This window comes from Schistocerca americana, chromosome 2 (genome assembly GCF_021461395.2).
Source record: "Schistocerca americana isolate TAMUIC-IGC-003095 chromosome 2, iqSchAmer2.1, whole genome shotgun sequence".
NCBI classification, from domain to species: domain Eukaryota; kingdom Metazoa; phylum Arthropoda; class Insecta; order Orthoptera; family Acrididae; genus Schistocerca; species Schistocerca americana.
The window spans coordinates 605,196,438-605,219,276 of record NC_060120.1 but is presented as its reverse complement, the minus strand read 5'-3'; the positions used below and the strand labels follow the sequence as shown (position 1 = coordinate 605,219,276).

General features: G+C 43.2%; 1 protein-coding gene across 1 annotated transcript in view; it reads left to right on the top strand.

Moving 5' to 3' along the window:
• LOC124595925 (ankyrin repeat domain-containing protein 6) overlaps positions 1-22,839 on the top strand; it is a 674,032-nt gene that overhangs the window by 306,229 nt on the left and 344,964 nt on the right. The window contains exon 2 of the mRNA XM_047134839.1: positions 11,942-12,078. Within this exon, the coding sequence (XP_046990795.1) occupies positions 12,011-12,078 (68 nt within the window). The 5' untranslated portion in view covers positions 11,942-12,010. The remainder of the gene's footprint in view (positions 1-11,941; positions 12,079-22,839) is intronic.

The window sequence follows — 22,839 nt, the reverse complement described above, 5'->3', positions numbered from 1 at the left end:
AGCCGTCTCTTCTCCTACCAACAATTCAAATGTCGTAGATTCCCTGGTAGCTTTCTCATTTGCCATATGTGGATAGTGGTCTCTTTTTCTCTCTCTCTCTCTCTCGCTCGCTCGCTCTCTTCTGTACGTATCTGTGTGTGTGTGTGTGTGTGTGTGTGTGTGTGTGTGTGTCAAGAATCGCTCTATTTGTCAGCAAGCCTGAAAAATATTTCTAGATGACTACCGCAACATCCATTAAGTAGTGAAGCGAGTCAAGGAGGAAACGGAAGTCGTTACCTCAACATGTTCAGAGTGGATATCTGACTCTTGCCTCACTGTGCCTCGTGGGAGCAGGGGGGGGGGGGGGGGGGCGGCGACGGAAGTAATACACCAGCTTCACAGGCGAGCCGATACTCGTTCGAAACCAGTTTTCTGATTGAAATTTTTCTTGAGATTTTCAGTTTCTTCGTGCCATTATCTCGCATTATATTTCTTGTAACAACTGTAACGTAACATTATATATCATTGCACTATCACAAAAATATGTGGAAAATTCATTTATCGGGATCAGTTTTTTAATTACTTTATTGTATTTGCCGCAGTGGATACACCGGTTCCCGTGACATCACCGAAGTTCAGCGCTGTCGGGCGTGGTCGGCTCTTGGATGGGTGACCATCCACGCCGCCATGCGCTGTTGCCATCTTTAGGGGTGCACTCAGCCTCGTGATGCCAATTGAGAAGCTACTCGACCTAATAATAGCGGCTTCGGTCAAGAATACCATCAAAACGACCGGGAGAGCGATGTGCTGACCCCACGCCCCTCGTACCCGCATCCTCCTCTGAGGATGACACGACGGTCGGATGGTCCCGGTAGGCCACTCGTGGCCTGAAGACGGAGTGCTTTTTTTATTGTATTTGCATAAGGCGCTTTTCAATTAAATGCCGAGCGCGATTCTGCGGGCAGCGCTAGATACCCACAACATTAAGAACAGCTCTCCAGTCTCCACGATTCAATGTCAGTGACCAAAGCTTCATTAGTTTGCGTATAAAACTATAAATGGTAATACGTTTCCACCCTCTAATTCCAATTAGGATAGAAGTAAAGCCCATTATGTGTTTTGTGCAGACAAGGAGGCGTGAAACACAATATTTCAGTGTACCAAGTATAAAACGAAAAATAATTTTCTCTGGACATTGATTAATGCAGCGATTCAGATTCCAACGAAGTTTATAAATGGGGAATAACATACAGTCGATAACATCATCACCAATACTAGACATGATCTGATTATGCAGCGATACTGCCTTCTGCAAATGGGGTGACTTTTCGATACATACGGAAACGTCGTCTTCAGAAAGTATAGTTAATTTGATGATGAAAATTCCTGCCTGTGGCCAAAATGGGCAGTTGCGCATGGATGCCGCAACAAACGACCACGCGGGAGAATGGGTGGCTCTTGTCGAAAATAAACGACGAATACGTACCAGGAATCATGTGAGAGACACACAGGTTCTGGCGCAGTTGAGCTGTCCGCCAATCCTGGAGGTCGTACGGTTTTCCGAGGCTACAACCCTCTTTTCACTACTGAAACTTCGTTCGATTCATGGCTAACGCTCCTCGTTTAGACGAAACAGCTCAATGAAATCTTTATAATGTGATAATTTTATGTACAAAGTAGTTAGTTTCATACTCATCAGATTTGTCGTAGTGAGCTACAAGAAAGGTAGCGATGGCTGCGTAAATGTTGGTACGTGACTTATCGATTCCTTCCAGCATTATTTGAACATTGTTTGATATTCCGTTACGCGCCAAAAGGTCGTCATGTGTATATCTTCGAACTTGTGTACACAATGGTGTGATTACTTTGTTAGCAGGCGTGAATTCTTGTGTTTTTATCTGTTGTTGGTACCAATTAATGAAATGCGTAGTAAAAGTATGTGTTAACCTGGTTCTCTGCTGGTGTGACGAATGGCGACAGGCAGATGGCAATTTTATTTTGTTAAGAGAAAGAAAAATTAAATGCCGTTCTTCAGTCAAAGACATGACGCTGTTGACTCACGATGTTCTTTGGTTTGATGCCAGAGTGGGCGGGGTCTGCTGCCATCTTAAGCAGCCCAAAACATTAGCGGACAACTGTCTGCTACTGCTTCTCGTTCAATATTTCTGTGGTATCACGCAATAACTGTTTTAAATACTAAAAATTACAGTGCTTAAATGAATAACATACTGTCAGGAAAGCAATCTGGAACGTGTTTCTGTTCCTGAGTGCGTATTTGCTCCAGTAATACCACACATTTGGCCTCGTTAATGTAACATGTTTTTATTGATATATTTCGAGAAACCAAGAAGAGAAGGAAATGATGTGAAAAGCTGCTTTCGTAATCCATTTAATTCTACTTTTACTGTATTTATATCGATAGGATTGAAGGTGGAACTCCGAAACCAATGCATGTTTGCTTACCTGTACCACTTCTTGATTACCGCTTCTTGTTCGTTACATTTTGCGCTTTCATCTCGTGTGCACAACATTTCTAACGTTCACGTTTGCAAAAAAACTTACCAACTTGTGCGTCCCCAGCCCATACACGTGTGCGACTGGGAAAGAAGGAGGACAAGCTATCGTATCTTATGCATGTTGACAAACCCAACGACTATTTAAATAACAAAGAAATAGAATTGCACAGAGCTATACGTCCATACAGAATAGTTTTTTAGATTGTCAGTGCAATATTTTCACAGTACTTTACACATATTCTCACTCTGAAATCTTACATGTGATGCTTTATCCAGTGTGTGACCGATAATAGCAATTTAAAGTATAATAAACATAATTTTTTAAACATTTTCTAGCATTTTACAGTACTATAAATGTGACTAAGGGAATGGTCTCAAACGGTTAGACGCCGTACAATGGATATTTTGCTTTAACATGTTTGTAAGTCATTTTTTAGTAATGATAGCCTAACCTGTGTAACACATAGGCCTCCTTTCGCAACACTAGCCAATTTTCTTCTTTTCCCGGAATTTTTTGGCAATAATCATGTCAGTTTTACAGGAATAACCAAACGTGTCACAGTTGGAATGCACGAGACCTATTCGGAAAGTAAGGTGCGATTAGTCGCAAAATGGAAACCGCTGTGAAAATCAAAGATGTTCTATTTGCAACAGTTAGCTATACCTTCCAGCTACTTCTCTACATAGTCGCCGCTCCGATTTAGACATTTGTCGTAGCGTTGTACCAACTTTCAAATACCTTCGTCGTGGAAGCGAGTCGCCTGTGCTTCCCGTCAGTTCTCTACGCTGGTCTACAGCTCGTTGTCTGTGCCAGAACTTTGTCTTCATAGCTAGCGGTTCATGTGAGCAGAGGTGAAACTCAGGGAGAGTCAATTACGGCCTCTATTGTCGATTATCAAACACTTCCCAACGAAAACGCTGCAGGAGCATCTTCATTGCCCCTTCAGTGTGCGGCCGAGAATTGTCATGCAGAGGGGAACGTATGACAGTTATGTGGATTGCATCACATCAGGCGCTATCTCACACCAGGCCCTCAGACTTGTTCTAAATATCTTCACGTGCTCACTGTGCGCCCAGAACTGAAAAGAGCGACGTGACGCGATCGACGGGCATACTAAAACTGAAACTTCCTGGCAGATTAAAACTGTGTGCCCGACCGAGATTCGAACTCGGGACCTTTGCCTTTCGCGCGCAAGTGCTCTACCATCTGAGCTACCGAAGCACGACTCACGCCCGATACTCACAGCTTTACTGGCAGAAGTTTTCAAATAATACATGTCTACACCATGCTTTGTGATGTACCAATAGTTAGCTAGTTTCATTTTCCATGTATCTTTTGCATGATAAATCGTAATGATGTGGAACGGGTTATATCAACGTCAATTTTTTTGTAAATATCGTTCCATGCTGATCATTTGCTAGTTTTTTAATTAAAGATAGACAACTGTTAGTAATTCCTGCCCATCACCATTTACACATTACAATAACAGATAGTCTTCTGCGGAATAGGAGGAACTATGAAAGAAAAGCGTTTCCAGTTTTGTTTCATATTTTACTTTTCTGTGTGTGAAGCGGTTTATATCAATGGGTATGCGATGAAAATTTTGGTTGCAGCGTTGTTAACCCTTGTTTGTGTTACAGGCAACTTTAATGTGGTGTAATGAATGTCATTTTTTCCTTCTGGTATTGTAATTATGTACATCATTGTTCTAGTTGAAGTGCAGCGAATTATTTACAACAAAGTTGATGTGGGGATAATTATACTAAGAAGCGAATAGAGTGGTACTCACACGCCGAACAGAAGGGAAGCACAACGAAAAGAGAGATCGCATAACTTTTCGGTAAAAGCCTTCAGACGGGAAGCACACACACACACACACACACACACACACACACACACACATACACCCATTCACATTCATACAATCATACGCACAAAGTTTACACACACATGACCACAGTCTCCGACAATTCCAGTCTCAATATTTTTTAAAGAGGGAAGAAATACGAACAATGAATAATTATCGGCGACAGGAATTTAGAACATGGCATGCTGCACCAACAATCAGCGCGGTCACGTAACCGTGCGTTTTGCGGGTACGATACCGTTGATACAGTGTGTCTCTGACGTCGGAGCGTTTGCAGTTTGGAAGGCAATGAAAACACAGAAACGAATAAAAGTAAGCAGCGCAGTTATAATTCATGTGTACATAAGAAAACATTGCTTGAACCTCTCCACTTACGAATGAAATGTGATTCATTTAAACTTTAGATTACGATCAGTCCGATTAGTACACCCGACCAAACCAGACCACCAAAGTCGATAAATATCCCCAAAGGCTGAAAATGGGCAGCGGCACGTCAGAGTGACATCACAGGGAGGTATCACAGTGATGAACTGTGGAAATATAAATGCGGTGAATCTAATGTTTTGGACTACATAACATGGCGGACGCCGGCTTCAAGTGAGCCGCGTAATGATAACTCCCTTCCACAATCTCCACTTTTTTACTATTGCTTGAAAAACCACCAACGGGCTCCACGACTTGCCGTAAGTGATGATCGTGGCAGACGAGCTGGTTTACTGGTGACGCTTTCAACAGCCGAATCGATATTTTCTTCGTTACAAATTTTACTTAGCAATACATTCAGCGGCGCGAAACGTGATTTATTTGTTAACCTATTTTATGAAGCATGAACGTTCTCATCCCAGTTTCATGAGGCATGCACAACGTTCCATACACTTACGATAATCCTTCCCAACGCAGTGATAGCCGATGTTTTACAGGTTAAGTATGGCCCCCTCATAGAGCAGTTAGCAGCTGACGTATTAAAATGCTAGGTCAACATCTCCAACAACTGTTCCTCATCTGGAGTTTTTCTTCATGAGTAGGTACAAAATTTCCCTCGGAAACTCATCAGTAACCTAATGGATGCAGGACACCCAGTTTGTAAATTATCAGCGTCTTCTAAAACGCATTCCAGGAGTTATGAAACAGAGTATTAACACAATCTTCGCTGCCTACATCGCCTTGACCATTTTTCGGGAACAGAATAACACATTGCGTCTCCCGTGACAGCGGTCCTAATTTTTTTTCTGTACTCAAATGATAATCTCTCTAACGAAATCTCACATTTAAGTACAATTTTCTAAAAATAAAATACATTGAAGTGTTTCTATTGTTGTGAGCGAAGCTTACATTGGGTACCAGTCAAGCAAAACACTTTCTCTCGCTTTATATAGTGTCCCAGGACAATACACAGGTATTTACATTTGTAGATCGAATTCTTAAGATAGTGCCACTAACCAGGTTAGCATTTCCGTCATATAGTTTATTAAGTTCAGCAGTCGAGTCTAACAGTTAATAACTAACGGAACACAGCTTTTCCAGAAATTTATCGTGCCACTGCAAACAAGACCATTGTTATATCTATGATTTAATGGACATTCTGTAAGCAGCAATACATTAACGGAAATGCATCAAGGCAGAAAACTATGCCCCGTGTGGAAACTAAAAGACACGTCCACCAGTGTCACATACTATTTTGCGAAACAGCTTCGAAATAAGAAAAAGAGTTTGAGAGGGAGTTGCTTAAATCTTGAACAGGTGAACAAATCAGTGGGGAATAAAGGTGTGCAGAATTTTACACAAGAAGAAGCACAATACCCCAGCAGATTTTCTGGTCTTTGCAAATCGCACGGCATTGTCAAAAATATAGGCTAATGTGACACAAACAACTAGTCGATATAGCACCGTGGTCTGCTCTGAGCATAAGGTTCAAATGGTTCAAATGGCTCTGAGCACTATGGGACTTAACTTCTAAGGTCATCAGTCGCCTAGAACTTAGAACTAATTAAACCTAACTATCCTAAGGACATCACACACATCCATGCCCGAGGCAGGATTCGAACCTGCGACCGCAGCGGTCGCGCGGTTCCAGACTGTAGCGCCTAGAACCGCTCGGCCACCCCGGCCGGCTGAGCATAAGGTACAACAAGGTTCAGTGATGGTGACGGCGACTGAAGGCCATGTGCTAGTGCGGATCGACATATTATGGTATCTGGGGAAAGGCACAACATCTAAACCAGGGTGGCCCCAGGAAAGTATGATGGGACAGCTCTTGTTCTCTGTATACATAAACGTCCGGTCGGATACGATAGGGTAAACACTCTGCAACTGTTTTCTGATGATACTGCAGTGTACAGAGATGATACTGCAGTGTACAGGAAAGGGTCGTCGAAAGACTCGAGGAGGATACACAACGCTTATACATAATTTTTGTTTCGTATGATGAATGTGTGGTCTAAAAGTGGAAAACTATAACTTAATGCAAATGAGTAGGAATAACAGATCCATCGTGTTCAAATGCATTATTAGCACTGTGCCGCTTGACACAATCACGTGATTAAATATCTACGCGTAACGTTGCAGAGCGAAATAAAATGGAACAAGCGCATAAGATGGATTATAGCAAAAGGCAAATAGTCGATTTCGATTTGTTGGAAGAATCGTAGGAAAGTGTAGCTGATGTATAACATTACGGAACACTTGTGCGACCCGTTCTTGACTACTGCTCCAGTGGTTGGGATCCCCGCAAGGTCGGATTAAAGGAAGACATCGAAACAAATCAGATTGTTAGATTTGTCACCGGTGTGTTCTATCAACACGTGAGTATTTCTTCGTGAACTCAAATGGGAATTCCTGGAAAGAAGACGACGTTCTTTTAGTCAAACACTATTGGGACCGTTTAGAATACCGGCATTTGCGACAGACTGCAGAACTGTTCTACCACCAACGTACACAGGATGTAGAAAAATTGCGCACTTGGAAGTCGGCATATGATTCCTGATCCCGATTCAAGACAAAAGTTTATCTAGCAAAATCAGATCGAGAAACGTACCAGCTGTCTTTGCTAACTGAGTAGACCGCTGGGACATCAAACCCACATCCACAATGGATCCTTTTTTATTTTTTATTTTTTAGACGTCCGTTCCCCAGTTCTCGTCGTTTATAATCAGGACATCATTTTGTCACATGACAATAGCCTATCACATGACAATAGCCCATCACATGACAGTGGGATCCATTAAACTGCATGCGTGGGTCTACTAACGACGCAGTGCACAACCATTACTGGTCCTGTCGAGTTCATGTAGGGAGGCTTCCCGATGGAGTGCACAAACGATGAAAACGTCGATATGTTTTTGGTGCTGCGTGCATCCGATAACCAAGCTGCTGCTGCTGCTGCTGTTGGCCCTTATGCTGCACGGTATCCTCAAAGGAGCCATCGCAATAAGAACGTTTCTCGTCGCCTGGAGCAAAGCTTTCGTGAAACCGGTAATCTTCGTCCACAGGCAATGGAAGGAGGTCGTCCAAGGACTAGACATACTCCACAAACAGAGGACGCGATTCTTGAAACCATTTACCACTCATCTCGGCAAAGTACTCGTGATATTTTTTAGACGCCGACTTACGTAGGGAGGAACGATCACCAAGATAAAATAAGGGAAATCAGAGCTCCTACGGAAAGATATAGGCGTTCATTCTTTCCGCGCGCTGTACGAGATTGGAATAATAGAGAATTGTGAAGGTGGTTCGATGAACCCTCTGCCAGGCACTTAAATGTGATTTGCAGAGTATCCATGTAGAGGTAGATGTAGATATTGCACGGCAATTCCAAATATCTCAAAGACTGGTTGTTGAAGTTTTGCACGTTATCTCAACACTAGCGGGCAGAAGACAGCATTCGGTTCAAACGGTTCAAATGGCTCTGAGCACTATGGGACTTAACATCTGTGGTCATCAGTCCCCTAGAACTTAGAACTACTTAAACCTAACTATCCTAAGGACCTCACACAAATCCATCCCCGAGGCAGGATTCGAACCTGCGACCGTAGCAGTCGAGCGGTTCCGGACTGAACGCCTAGAACCGCTAGACCACCGCGGCCGGCGACAGCATTCGACGAGTACAGTTTTTTGAATGGCTTTTGCAGCACGCGAAGATAACGAACCTTTTTTAAGTAATGTGATATGGACTGACGACTCTAGCTTCACTCTTGAAGATTTTTCAACGTCCACAGCAGCCATTATGGGCGGGAACACAACCCACGAGTCATCTGTGTACATGGCTTTCAGGCACGCTTTGGCATAAACCTATGGGCTGGAATCCTGGGAGGAGTGCTTCTGGGCCGTTACTTATTGCCAGACGTTGAATGCACCCATGTATCGTCCTTTTCTTTGCAATACGTTGCCTGAAACATTAGAAAACGTTCCACTTGGTATTCTTTCAGTATGATGATGCACTGCCACGGTTTGGAATGAATGTCCGTGACACTCTCTCCCCATGTAGAGCTAGGTGGCGCAGTGGTTAGCACACTGGACTCTCATTCGGGAGAACGACGGTTCAAACCCGCTTCCGGCCATTCTGATTTAGGTTTATCCGTAACTTTCCTATATCGCTTCAGGCAAATGCAGGGATGATTCTTTTGAAGGGGCACGGAAGACTTCCTTCCCCATCCTTCCCTAATCCGATTGAACCGATGACCACGCTGTTTGGTCCCTTCCACCACATCAACCAACCAATCTCTCCGCTATTTCCCGATATTACAAAACGTGCTGCTCTTCTTTGAACTTTATCGACGTACTCCATTCTAGTAAGGATACCACACCACGCAGCAATACTCCAAAAGAGGACGGACAAGCGTAGTGTAGGCAGTCTTTTGAGTGTTCTAAGTGTTCTGCCAACAAAACGCCCTCTTCGGTTCGCCTTCCCCGTAACATTTTCTATGTGTTCTTTCCAATTTAAGTTGTTCGTAATTGTATAGAAATTTAGTTGGATTTACTATTTAAATGAAGCGTTTCCATGGAAATTGTTTGGTTGTGGAGGACCAATGTTCTGGTCTCCCCGTTCTCTGGACCTTAATCCATTAGATTTTTATTTATAAGGGCAATATTGAAGGAACAGTACACGACCTAATATTTCGAGTGCATGCCATTTCGACAACGAAGGATGCATGTTGTTGCGTAGGGGCCAGCAAAGTATGATCGACTAAGTGGCGATGTGTTTGCAAATGCAAGGTGGTCGCTTTGCACGTCTTCTCTAAAGTGAACATTGCTCGTACCTGCACGTAACGACTCTGTGAAAGTAAGCCTGGACGTCAGACGTACATAATGGAATTATTGTGTTTAGCATAATGTGCAATCTAGTGTAGTCTACCTACTGTGCTTTTTGTACGTCACTGGATACAGACGACGTTGCTGTATCCACTATTATTTTCTATTGGCTTTATTTGTGTTATGGACGAAACGAAGTGGTTGTTTATGTCTGTAAGAAGTTCATGTTATGATTTTATGTTTAAACAAGGGTGGTGGGTGGTGATGGTTAGTGTTTAACGTCCCGTCGACAACGAGGTCATTAGAGACGGAGCGCAAGCTCGGTTTAGGGAAGGATTGGGAAGGAAATCGGCCGTGCCCTTTCAAAGGAACCATCCCGGCATTTGCCTGAAACGATTTAGGGAAATCACGGAAAACCTAAATCAGGATGGCTGGAGACGGGATTGAACCGTCGTCCTCCCGAATGCGAGTCCAGTGTGCTAACCACTGCGCCAACTCGCTCGGTTTAAACAAGTGTAATAGCAACAGAAAGAACTGCTCAAGGTACCGCATTATAGAGATGTGAACTGATTACAGTTTGATGCTTTAACTGAAAAAAAATGGTGTGAACGCGACTGTAACGTCGGCGAGTCTGTGTATCCATTCCCCAGGGCGTTGCTTCGTCTCACTGGGACAGGTCTGCCGCAGCGCAGTGTTCATCCTACCTTTTCTTGGGCACGCTGTACGCAGTTGCAGGATTACTTACCAACGACTCGTTCTTTAAATCGTATTTCTATTAAACCTACCGGCAGGCGTAGGTTTCGCTGGATAGATTTTTGTCTTGAATTGGGATGATGAAAGTACTGCACAGACAAATTAAGAGAAATGAAGACTCATCCGCAGGAGTATAAAGAGTTGTCTTCACTCGCTCAATTTGTGAGAGGAAAAAGAATGACTAGCAATGATACGAGATACCAAACGCCAAGCGCCTTATGCGGGCTTGTGGAGTACGTATGTAAACGTAGAAACTACAGGTTAAACAGAATACAGAAAAAACATAACCACTATTCTGGTGTTCTGTTTCACTTCCGGCTGTTCAGATACATGATTTTCCCGGTTTCCTAAGTTCCTGTTAGGAAAATACCTCGAACTGGTCACAGCTCATTTCCTTCCCCATTCGTGTCCAGCTGTGTAGCGGTGTGCATTGAGTTAGCAATGTGGCCCAATGGTAAACTGAGGAGAACCACATTTGGAAGGAAGAGTGCTCAAACCCCCATCCGGTTTTACGTGATTTTCCTAACTCACTCAAAGCAAATGGTATGATGGGTCCTTTGAAAAGAGCTACGTCGTTTTCCACCCCCATCCATCTCTAACCATAGCTTGTGCCCTGCCTCTCGTTGACGACGGGATGTTAAACCCTAATCTTCCTTCCTTCTTTATAACGCTATCTATGTCAATCTCTAATCATCCTTTCTCAAAAGTGATCTGTGGCCAAATAACGAAAGGTAGAACTTATCAAGGAACTCCAAATTAAGACATATACATTAATCACTATACTCGACTTCTCTGCAGTGGAAACGTTGAGATTGGACAACATGATTTTTAATACATTTGGAAAGGGAGAAGTCTTGAAAGCTATATTGACAGCAAAATTAAAGTGAAATTGCAGTACTTAAAGGACGGAGCTTTACGAGAGGGTAAAAATAGTTTTGAAAGTAATACGGAAGATGTAGTAGTCCACCAGCAGTGCAATAGATATGAACAAAAACATGTTCATCCGAAAGCTATAGAACTCAAAACTCTTACTGAAGGATATTTGTATGATGGCGTGAACGATAGTTGAAGTGACTTGCCGGCCGGAGTGGCCGTGCGGTTCTAGGCGCTACAGTCTGGAACCGAGCGACCGCTACGGTCACAGGTTCGAATCCTGCCTCGGGCATGGATGTGTGTGATGTCCTTAGGTTAGTTAGGTTTAATTACTTCTAAGTTCTAGGCGACTGTTGACCTCAGAAGTTAAGCCGCATAGTGCTCAGAGCCATTTGAACCATTTTTGAAATCACTTGAAACTTTCGAAAAAAATCCGCGGGAGGCAATACAGAATATATTGTTGTAGGATACAAGCCGACGAAACGACTCGGCTGTAGCGATTACAATCTTTTTTACTATTATTTCAACACCACAAAATGACAGTTGTAGTATCACACGATTTGAATGACGAAACCAATGGAAATAAAAGTAGCCACAAAATTTATGAATTACAGTGTCACTTTGAGTCTTCCTGTCATAAACATGCGCAAACAACTCACGTGGTTGTTATAGTATGCTAAAATTTTTTGTTTTATTTTGTTGCAGCGGGGTGTGATATGGACAGCATAGTGGCGACATTCGAACGACAGAAGGAATCGCTGCCACCGTTCACGAATGCCTCATGTCTTTGGTGTCAAGAAAAAGCAGCCCTCGCCCAGCGGGGAGGCTGGGAAACCCCAAAGGTACAAGTGCCGCGTCAGCAACCGCTACCGTTAACCTAAACAGAAATGTGTTCACTGGTTGTCGTAACAACACAGTCTACATCCGTCATGCATCATAGGCGTTGATTCTTGTCAGATGGTACGAACGTATGCGCTGATTTGTTTACTGAATACGTGTTCCCTTAAAATGCAATACTGCAAAAGTTTGAGAGTTAACTGAAGCCGCTAATAAACACACATGTCTTAAGCGAAAATAATCACATAATTCCCTTTGCAACAAAGATTTTGAAGCACTAGAAAAATTCTTAAACAAAGTTGTGTTTTGACTGGTAAGTATTTTGGAATCAATGGGTATGTTATACAATCTGCTGAATGTCAAGACTCATAGAACTCAAGAGTTTTAGGTAAAGCATTATTTTTTTACTAATTTTGTAAAGCATGTATAGCACACGTACAAGCACAGACGCATACGCACGCACACACACACACACACACACACACACACACACACACACAGAAGGAGAGCGAGAGAGACCAGGAACGTGATCTGAAAACGGAATGATACTAAAGTCTAAGAGAATTGAGAAATGTATTGCAAGTGCATAGTTAAACAGTGGTAGCTTGTTAACGTACCATACCATTCAACTGCGGAAAAGCTCGCCTCACGTGGGCAGTGTACTCATATCATTTGGCGCATAATCGCAAGATGATAATTTCAAAACCTTCTGAAGTTCTTGTGAGATTGTGTTCCAGTAGCAACTCACTGTAAAACAAAAGGACTGGAAAAAAAATAAAAATCCTATCTTATTAAGAAGTACCCACACAAAGTTTGTTATTGCCTTGTCCCATTGCCACACCAAAAAAACTATGTTGAAAGAAAAGCAAAATAAAGAAGATTTTTGAGACTCCAACACGGACTACATTAAGAATTTGCTTCAATAAGGCAGTCATATCACGGGCGAACTTACCTAATTGTGAGCTATAAAGTACCGCCATCTTTCGAATAATCTGATTAAACTATTCTTTGGTAACTAATTCAACATTTTTATCTCAGTGACGTCAACCAATGCTTCTCTCATCGAGATCTTCTTAGTCCACAGCCACGCCACCGAAGAAATTGTACAGCAACAGGAAATTCAGATTCAAAATTCCTGTTAGTCAACAGAAAGTTCAACTCTATCGCTATGAAATACAGGCCTAGCTGCGTGTTTTGCGCTCCCAATTTTTGCGGAGCAAGCAATTGTTGTTGGGGTACCTGAGATATGCGTCTTATGGTACTGGATTGGTACTCTAGTGGATGGCGGTTCAAATACCCTTCCAACCAGCCAAAATGGTTTCCCTACATCGCTTTAGGCGAGTTTCGAGATGGTTCGTTTGAAAAACGCCCACAGTCAATGTCGTTCCCCAAGCGGAAAAGTGCTCAATTCATTCACCCCTAATCACGTCGTCATCACAGGCGTTAATCCCTGCTGTGTACGACTTCGTACACTACAGTAAGGAGGCGTGGTGTAGCAGCTGTCTTTGTAGGAAAGCTGGACAGGAGCGGAAATGACGAGCAACAGCTTCACTTACGTGGTAGCTTTCTTCAAGCGTACAAAGTCTCATTAGAAATAATGCACCTAATGCAGTAGCAACAGGGATGAGGCGCTCTGAACTAAGCTTGAATGATGGTTTCGGAGCCGCGACTATGTGGCGTCTGCGTAATGTCACGTAGCGAAGAGGCTCCCAGTGCAAGTGCGCCCAGTGCCTGCTGCCGGCCGTCCTGTATCACAGCGGGATAGGGCGCCCACGGTACAGAGCCGCTGAAGGCGTAACTCACAAGGAGACGGCACGAGCGTGGGGTCCGGGATTTGTCCGAAATTTTGTGTGGTGAAAGAGGACCCCTAACACCCCACGTGGTTAAAATATTAGGACGCACTACCTGGAAAATCCCGGGAAAAGTCGATCCAAAGTTTCTTAGGTGCCTTATGAGTATACAATGTTAGTCCATTGCCGAGCCGCCGTCTGGCCTAGATGTTTAGGGCTCGGACGCTTACGCCAGAGGTCTCGGGTTCTATTCCTCCTCTGGCACTTTTTTTCCTTCTGTTTCGTTTTCTTTTGTTAGTCCACCAATTATTCAGAAAGTTCCAAAACCTACATTATATTTAACAAATTAGTTACATTATTGAATAAAAATTATTTTCTTTTTGTCCAAGAACACAACTGATGGCGGTGGGTTTTCCATTTTTCATTGTAAAGTATATAAGGAGAATCATTGGGTTTTTAATCAGAATAACAAATTCGATTGGGAAACATTCAATTTTTATACATATAATAATTATAAACAAGAACCGCAGTGGTAATTATCGTAAAAACAAACAAAGCAATAATTTTTGCGACATCTTGCGCAACATATAAAAGCGGATTTTTTACAGTCACAGGGCGTTTGCAATAAATCTGCAGAAAAATATGCCCCATTAACATTTACGAAAATGCTTTGAGTTTCTGATAATTTAGAGTCAAACCAGGCATATTGAATCATGTCTCGGAATATTGGTGACGATAACTAATGGTGAATTATAGAATGAATTTTTATACAGGCTTCCTGGGAATTAATTTCACGATTCTCCTGTAACAATGCGCTGCAATTTTGCAAGCAACAGAAGAAAAAAAAAGCGCCAGACGAGGACTCGAACCCGAGACCTCTGGCGTAAGGGTCCGACTGCTAACCGTGTAGGCCAGACGGCGGCTCGGCAATGGACTAACATTTTATACTCAAAAGGCACCTAAGAAACTTTGGATCGATTTTTCTCGGGATTTTCCTAGTAGTGTGTCCTAATATTTTAACCACGTGAGATGTTAGGGGTCCTCTTTCACCACACAAAATTTCGGACAAATCCCCGATCCCAGGGTCGTGCCGTCTCCTTGTCAGTGGGTGTGCTCCATTAGATCCGCTGTATCCCGCACTCGACTGCTATCAGCATCTGACGGAAAGTTGCAATTCGGTTGCCGACTGTGATACGCCTGTGGGGTGGTATTGATATCTGATACCACAAACCCTAACCTTCCTTCTTCTGACCTAGTGCTCGAGATGGGAACCCTTTATCTTCCCCCAGATACATGTCGCATTGGGACTGTGACGATGAAATTAGAGAGGCAGGCGGTCTGCAATAATGCTCACGAGATCTCCAGCTGGAATGGTGCCTTCGATAGCTACCAGTACTCCGAGGTGAAAGTTGTCCAAAGCATAATACTGCCGCCTGTTGTCTGTGTCCTCGGTGTGGTGCACATTTCAAGAAAGCGTTCGCATAGATGAAGGCATATCTGGACACGACCATTGATGTAATTCATCTAGCAGCCACCTTGTTTCCATTGATTCAGGAACGCCTCTCGATGCCCATTCCATTCATAACTAATGAAGTGGCTGGATCTACGTGGGAACACATAGTGATCGTCAAAAAATGGTTCAAATGGCTATGAGCACTATGGGACTCAACTTCTGAAGCCATCAGTCCCATAGAACTTAGAACTACTTAAACCTAACTAACCTAAGGACATCACACACATCCATGCCCGAGGCAGGATTCTAACCTGCGACTGTAGCGGTTGCGCGTTTCCAGACTGTAGCGCCTAGAACCGCTCGGCCACCCCGGCCGGCTAGTGATCGTCTGCTGCAGACTTTTATGTTCAACAATGTACATTCAACAGTGTGCTCCGAAACAGTTCTACCAACACAAGCATTGTAATCTGTCGACTGGTCTACCACAGATCGCCGCCTGTCCTGCTTTACAGAGAGGGGAAGACTCCTCCTTCCACGCTGTATATTGATGAGCGGACGTCAAACACTTCGTCGCCGACTTGTGGTTTCATTGTTCTTCAACTACTTTCCACAGATGCTCAACACAGTAGCACAGGAACAGCAGTCGAGCTTCAACATTTTGGAGAATCTCATACCCACACACTGGACCGCAACTATGTCCTCTTTGTCAAAATTGCTTGTGTCAGTGGACTTGTAACATTCCTCCTTTTGACTTGTGTGTGTTATTTACTATCCTGATACGTAAAACCAGATGTAATACTTGCGTGTATTTTCTATTCTCTGAATTGGTTTACAAAACATACTGTCATGCAAAGCCAACTGTAATATTCTTATACTATACTGTTAATAACAAGCAATGTAACAAACAGAAATACAGTTACCTATCCGGACCGCAAAATCACGAAAACAAGTGTAATAACCGTGTGTGTTAACATAAGGAATAAGCATCAGACTTCAACTCGTTTCTTCAAATAAGTCATTAGTTCAGAGGTACGGCAAATAACATTAGTTAGACTACTATTCTGCATCGATAACAATATATCTGGTTGGTGGTACACTATTATTCGCCAGTCTAATTAGGCACACGTAATGAAGCTGAGTAGGACAGCAGAAAATATTGCAACTCCCTACTTACCTAACGGACTTCACTTTAAATTTAGATAAAAGATGGTTCAGCAATGCAAGAAAAGTTTAGCCGCTCGAAACAAAACTACAGTACCCAATTGCTTAAGCAAACAGACTGATCTCATGAAAGCAAAAGTAAATTTGGACAGGGGGGATTTCTACATCAACATATTTTGTACTCAACATTTCATTGATTCACTATAAACTGAGACCTGAGTCGAAACAAGGCCCCGGGAGTAGACAACATTCCATTAGAACTACTGACGGCCTTGGGAGAGCCAGTTCTGACAAAACTCTACCATCTGGTGAGCAAGATGTATGAGACAGGCGAAATACCCTCAGACTTCAAGAAGAATATAATAATTCCAATCCCAAAGAAAGCAGGTGTTGACAGATGTGAAAATTACCGAACTATCAGTTTAATAAGTCACACCTGCAAAATACTAACGCGAATTATTTACAGACGAATGGAAAAACTAGTAGAAGCCAACCTCGGGGAAGATCAGTTTGGATTCCGTAGAAACACTGGAACACGTGAGGCAATACTGACCTTACGACTTATCTTAGAAGAAAGATTAAGGAAAGGCAAACCTACGTTTCTAGCATTTGTAGACTTAGAGAAAGCTTTTGACAATGTTGACTGGAATACTCTCTTTCAAATTCTGAAGGTGGCAGGGGTAAAATATAGGGAACGAAAGGCTATTTACAATTTGTATAGAAACCAAATGGCAGTTATAAGAGTTGAGGGGCATGAAAGGGAAGCAGTGGTTGGGAAGGCAGTGAGACAGGGTTGTAGCCTCTCCCCGGTGTTATTCAATCTGTATATTGAGCAAGCAGTAAAGGAAACAAAAGAAAAATTCGGAGTAGGTATTAAAATCCATGGAGAAGAAATAAAAACTTTGAGGTTCGCCGATGACATTGTAATTCTGTCAGAGACAGCAAAGGACTTGGAAGAGCAGTTGAACGGAATGGACAGTGTCTTGAAAGGAGGATATAAGATGAACATCAACAAAAGCAAAACGAGGATAATGGAATGTAGTCAAATTAAATCGGGTGATGCTGAGGGGATTAGATTAGGAAATGAGACACTTAAAGTAGTAAAGGAGTTTTGCTATTTGGGGAGCAAAATAACTGATGATGGTCGAAGTAGAGAGGATATAAAATGTAGACTAGCAATGGCAAGGAAAGCGTTTCTGAAGAAGAGAAATTTGTTCACATCAAGTATTGATTTAAATGTCAGGAAGTCGTTTTTGAAAGTATTTGAATGGAGTGTAGCCATGTATGGAAGTGAAACATGGACGATAAGTAGTTTGGACAAGAAGAGAATAGAAGCTTTCGAAATGTGGTGCTACAGAAGAATGCTGAAGATTAGATGGGTAGATCACATAACTAATGAGGGGGTGTTGAATAGGATTGGAGAGAAGAGAAGTTTATGGCACAACTTGACTAGAAGAAGGGATCGGTTGGTAGGACATGTTCTGAGGCATCAAGGGATCACAAATTTAGCATTGGAGGGCAGCGTGGAGGGTAAAAATCGTAGAGGGAGACCAAGAGATGAATACACTAAACAGATTCAGAAGGATGTAGGTTGCAGTAAGTACTGGGAGATGAAAAAGCTTGCACAGGATAGAGTAGCATGGAGAGCTGCATCAAACCAGTCTCAGGACGGAAAACCACAACAACAACACAATAAACTGTTTAATGTTACTATTTATCACCATTAATCATCAACTTAGTATTTCCTTTCATTGATACGTAAGGTGAAAGCAGCAAACAATTTATCCAACGTGGTCTCTGAATCTGGCATAACCTCACGTAATCATTTTAACACAGAAAATAATAGCAATGTTAATTATGAAATTCTCAGTTATTCTTTCCATCAATTATTTCACTGATTTGCCAACAATATATTAAAGATTTCACAGTCTTGGCTGAATACAGGTCACTCTGAATTTTCATGTAGCAGGTTAGGATCTGCTTGGTTTATGGGCGGGATAAATTACCAGGTGGGCACAATTGTTAATTTGGATAATGGTTATTATTCTCAAAGCACATTTCAATTTCCTGGCACACACTATAATACATAGCTAAAATGTCGTATCCTGTAAACTGTGATCAGCGACGGTGGCGTTGGTGGCAACAACTGCATTAATATCAGAACGGCCAAGAGTAGCTATCCATGTCGGACTTATTTCCTCTTCATAGCGATGATCCATCTTACAATCAATGGGCCGTTTTTCTCCCCATACCAGGCCGTGATAAACTACAGTTTCCAACCGAGGCAAGATGCAACAATATGGCGCAATCCACACTATGCTGGCGCTGTACGTGCTGCCTCTAAGATCACTGGCCACCGACTGACTTAGTCCGCAGCTCGTGGTCGTGCGGTCGCGTTCTCGCTTCCCACGCCTGGGTTCCTGGGTTCGATTCCCGGCGGGGTCAGGGATTTTCTCTGCCTCGTGATGACTGGGTTTTGTGTGATCTTATAATCATAGTGCTCAGAGCCATTTGAAACCGACTGACTTTGTTCGCGCCGTCCAACAGCGCGCCAAACGTTTCCGCTCCCACCTTTTCCTATGCTTGCACAGCTTTCCGTTCCTGACGGAACTACTCCATCTTTTATACTATGCTGCTTTATTTGCCATTAGAACAGTATCTGTAATAAGTGACAGTTCAACACGAAAAGTAGTCTATTTTGCATATTTTCATACGCTTATGTCATATGGTATTATTTTTTGGGGTAATTCTTCTGACTCAAAAAGGGTATTTTTGGCTCAAAAACGGGCTGTTCGAGTTATATGTGGTGTAAGTTCGAGAACCTCTTGTCGACCCCTATTCAATAGTCTGGGAATTCTGACATTGCCCTCACAGTATATACTTTCCTTAACGTCCTTTGTTGTTAGCAATTTTCGTTTATTCCCAAGAGTTAGCCGCTTTCAAATCTGCATGTGGAATGCACTTCCTTGACTCTTGTGGGGAAAGGCGAGCACTATTCTGCTGTATCTATTTTTAATAAGCTACCACAAAAACTCAAAAATCTTAGCAGTAGCGGAAACACTTTTAAGTCTAAACTGAAGAGTTTCCTCATGGCCCGCTCCTTCTATTCTGTCGAGGAGCTCCTGGAAGAGCTGAAAAATTAAGCAAATTCCAGTGTTACATTGTTGATTTTCTTTATTTAAAATTACGAATTGTCGCCTGAATACGTTTCTTATATTTCATTATATCTGTTTCTACTACCGTGTTATAATTTCATGTATTGACTCATTCCATGACCATGGAGACTTCTCCTTAATTTGGTCCCACGGAACAATAAATAAATGAATAAATAAAAACACGGAGTAGACTGGGTCCTCTGCTCAAATGAACCGATCATTGATTGAAAATGGTTATGTTTGGCTATTTGGAGACCACTTCATTTTTATGGATAACGATCCATTATGTCATCGGGCCACAACTGTTTGCGAATTGTTTGAAAAACATTCTGGACAACTTCAGCGAGTGCTTTGGCCACCATATCTCATAGAGCCCTAAGTGAGTGCCAGTAACTATTACATACATAATTACATTATAGCACCTTTTTACATTTAATAATTATAACAAATAGATATCTTTACAATATTTAAAAGCAAATATTACGCCCTTTTTCTTAATATGTACATTCACTTTAATCTTATCAAAGAGTTTCAGTATCGATTTCGTTTCAAACAAGATGTCTCTACTTCTGCGTTAACAGTTTCAATAAAATATTTACAAATTTTTTTTTTTTAAATATGAACAATAATGTCACAGACTTCCCCATTTGCGATCCGGATCGTCGCTAGAATGTTTCTGATTCGTCTCTGCTCTGTTTATACAGTTTCCTCAATGCGTCACGTGCCCGCAATGCTAGCAGGCAGCGTTCAGTCTCGCCGTGGGCACTGGTTATAATGTTTTTCCGCATCGGTAAAGATGGAATTACATTCCTTACGTCCTGGTTGTTTGTGCACAGCACACCAGCAGAGCAGTTATTTTGATCGTAAGTCAGTTTCGAGACAGTGTCAGTCGCATGCTGGACGACTGCCAGGTACGTGGAGTGTGCGCGCCTGCGGTGTATCCGCTTAGGGCGCGGCAGGCACGGAGCGTGCGGTGAACCGCAGAGCGGCTGCCGCTGCTGGCAGGCGGCCGGCGTTGCGCAGCCGACGAGCGGCGGGCGCGCTGCACCCGTGGCGTGGCCTGGCGTGGCGGGCTGCGCTGTGCTGCGCTGCTGAGCGCCGGGCGCTTCTTGCCGCGCTCTGGCCGTCACGCGCCTCGGATGCTGCGCCCGCCTTAAACCACACAGCCAACCACTTCTTGTCTGTCGGCCTGACCATTCGCCTTTTTGTAACGCAGAGCGAGGTGAAAAACCATCTGCGTTGTGTGCGGATCCCGCAGTTACGGTTGCGTCATTTGTGAGGCCACACGCACAACCGACCACACGCGTCTGAGGCGACGCGACCTGTTATCGATTCCTATTAGGCTGCCCCTTTAGTATAATGATACTACCGTTTAGCTTCAGACTGACGAAACCACTCGTTCCAAAAGTTACCTGCCGCTAGCTATCGCGGTAGTCTCGATAGAGACGTCGTGGCATCCATTATATTTCGGGCGTGCTGCCGCAGAAACGCCATTATTTTTACGGATAAAAAATTTAATTCGTACGGCACGATTGGCTGAGAGTTTCTGAAGAGGGATGTTTATCCGCCCGTTCGCAAGTCCTTTCAAGTGGACGCCACTTCGGCTTCTTGCGTGCCCATATCTCTATATTACTAAACCCTTATAATATATACAATTTCAGAGGATATAAAACAAACTATTGTACCTAATTCGGTATGTAACTTACCATTTGAGATCTAATAACTCTCATTAACCAGTGCGTAATCTACACTAACGGCCATTAAAATTGCTACACCAAGAAGAAATGCAGATGATAAACGGGTATGTATTGCGAATACATAGAAAGAAGGATCCTTTATTATATGATTATATGATAGCGGAACAAACACTGGTAGCAGTTACTTCTGTAAAATATCTGGGAGTATGCGTGCGGAACGATTTGAAGTGGAATGATCATATAAAATTAATTGTTGGTAAGGCGGGTACCAGGTTGAGATTCATTGGGAGAGTGCTTAGAAAATGTAGTCCATCAACAAAGGAGGTGGCTTACAAAACACTCGTTCGACCTATACTTGAGTATTGCTCATCAGTGTGGGATCCGTACCAGATCGGTCTGACGGAGGAGATAGAGAAGATCCAAAGAAGAGCGGCGCGTTTCGTCACAGGGTTATTTGGTAACCGTGATAGCGTTACGGAGATGTTTAATAAACTCAAGTGGCAGACTCTGCAAGAGAGGCGCTCTGCATCGCGGTGTAGCTTGCTCGCCAGGTTTCGAGAGGGTGCGTTTCTGGATGAGGTATCGAATATATTGCTTCCCCCTAGTTATACCTCCCGAGGAGATCACGAATGTAAAATTAGAGAGATTAGAGCGCGCACGGAGGCTTTCAGACAGTCGTTCTTCCCGCGAACCATACGCGACTGGAACAGGAAGGGGAGGTAATGACAGTGGCACGTAAAGTGCCCTCCGCCACACACCGTTGGGTGGCTTGCGGAGTATCAATGTAGATGTAGATGTAGATGTATTCATTGGACAAATATATTATACTAGAACTGACATGTGATTACATTTTCGCGCAATTTGGGTGCATAGATCCTGAGAAATCAGTACCTAGAACAACCACCTCTGGTCGTAATAACGGCCTTGATACGCCTGGGCATTGACACAAACAGAGCGTGGATGGCGTGTACAGGTACAGCTGCCCATGCAGCTTCAACGCGATACCACAGTTCATCAAGAGTAGTGACTGGCGCATTGTGACGAGCCAGTTGTTCGGCCACCATTGACCAGACGTTTTCAATTGGGGAGAGATCTGGAGAATGTGCTGGCCAGGGCAGCAGTCGAACATTTTCTGTATCCAGCAAGGCCCGTGCAGGACCTGCAACATGCGGTCGTGCATTATCCTGCTAAAAATGTAGGGCTTTGCAGGGATCGAATGAAGGGTAGAGCCAAGGGTCGTAAAACATCTGAAATGTAACGTCCACTATTCAAAGTGCCGTCAATGCGAACAAGAGGTGACCGAGACGTGTAACCAATGGCACCCCGTACCATCACGTCGGGTGATACGCCAGTATGTCGATGACGAATACATGCTTCCAATGTGCGTTCCCCGCGATGTCGCCAAACACGGGTGCGACCATCATGGTGGTGTAAACAGAAACTGGATTCATCTGAAAAAATGACGTTTTGCCATTCGTGCACCCAGGTTCGCCGTTGAGTACACCATCGC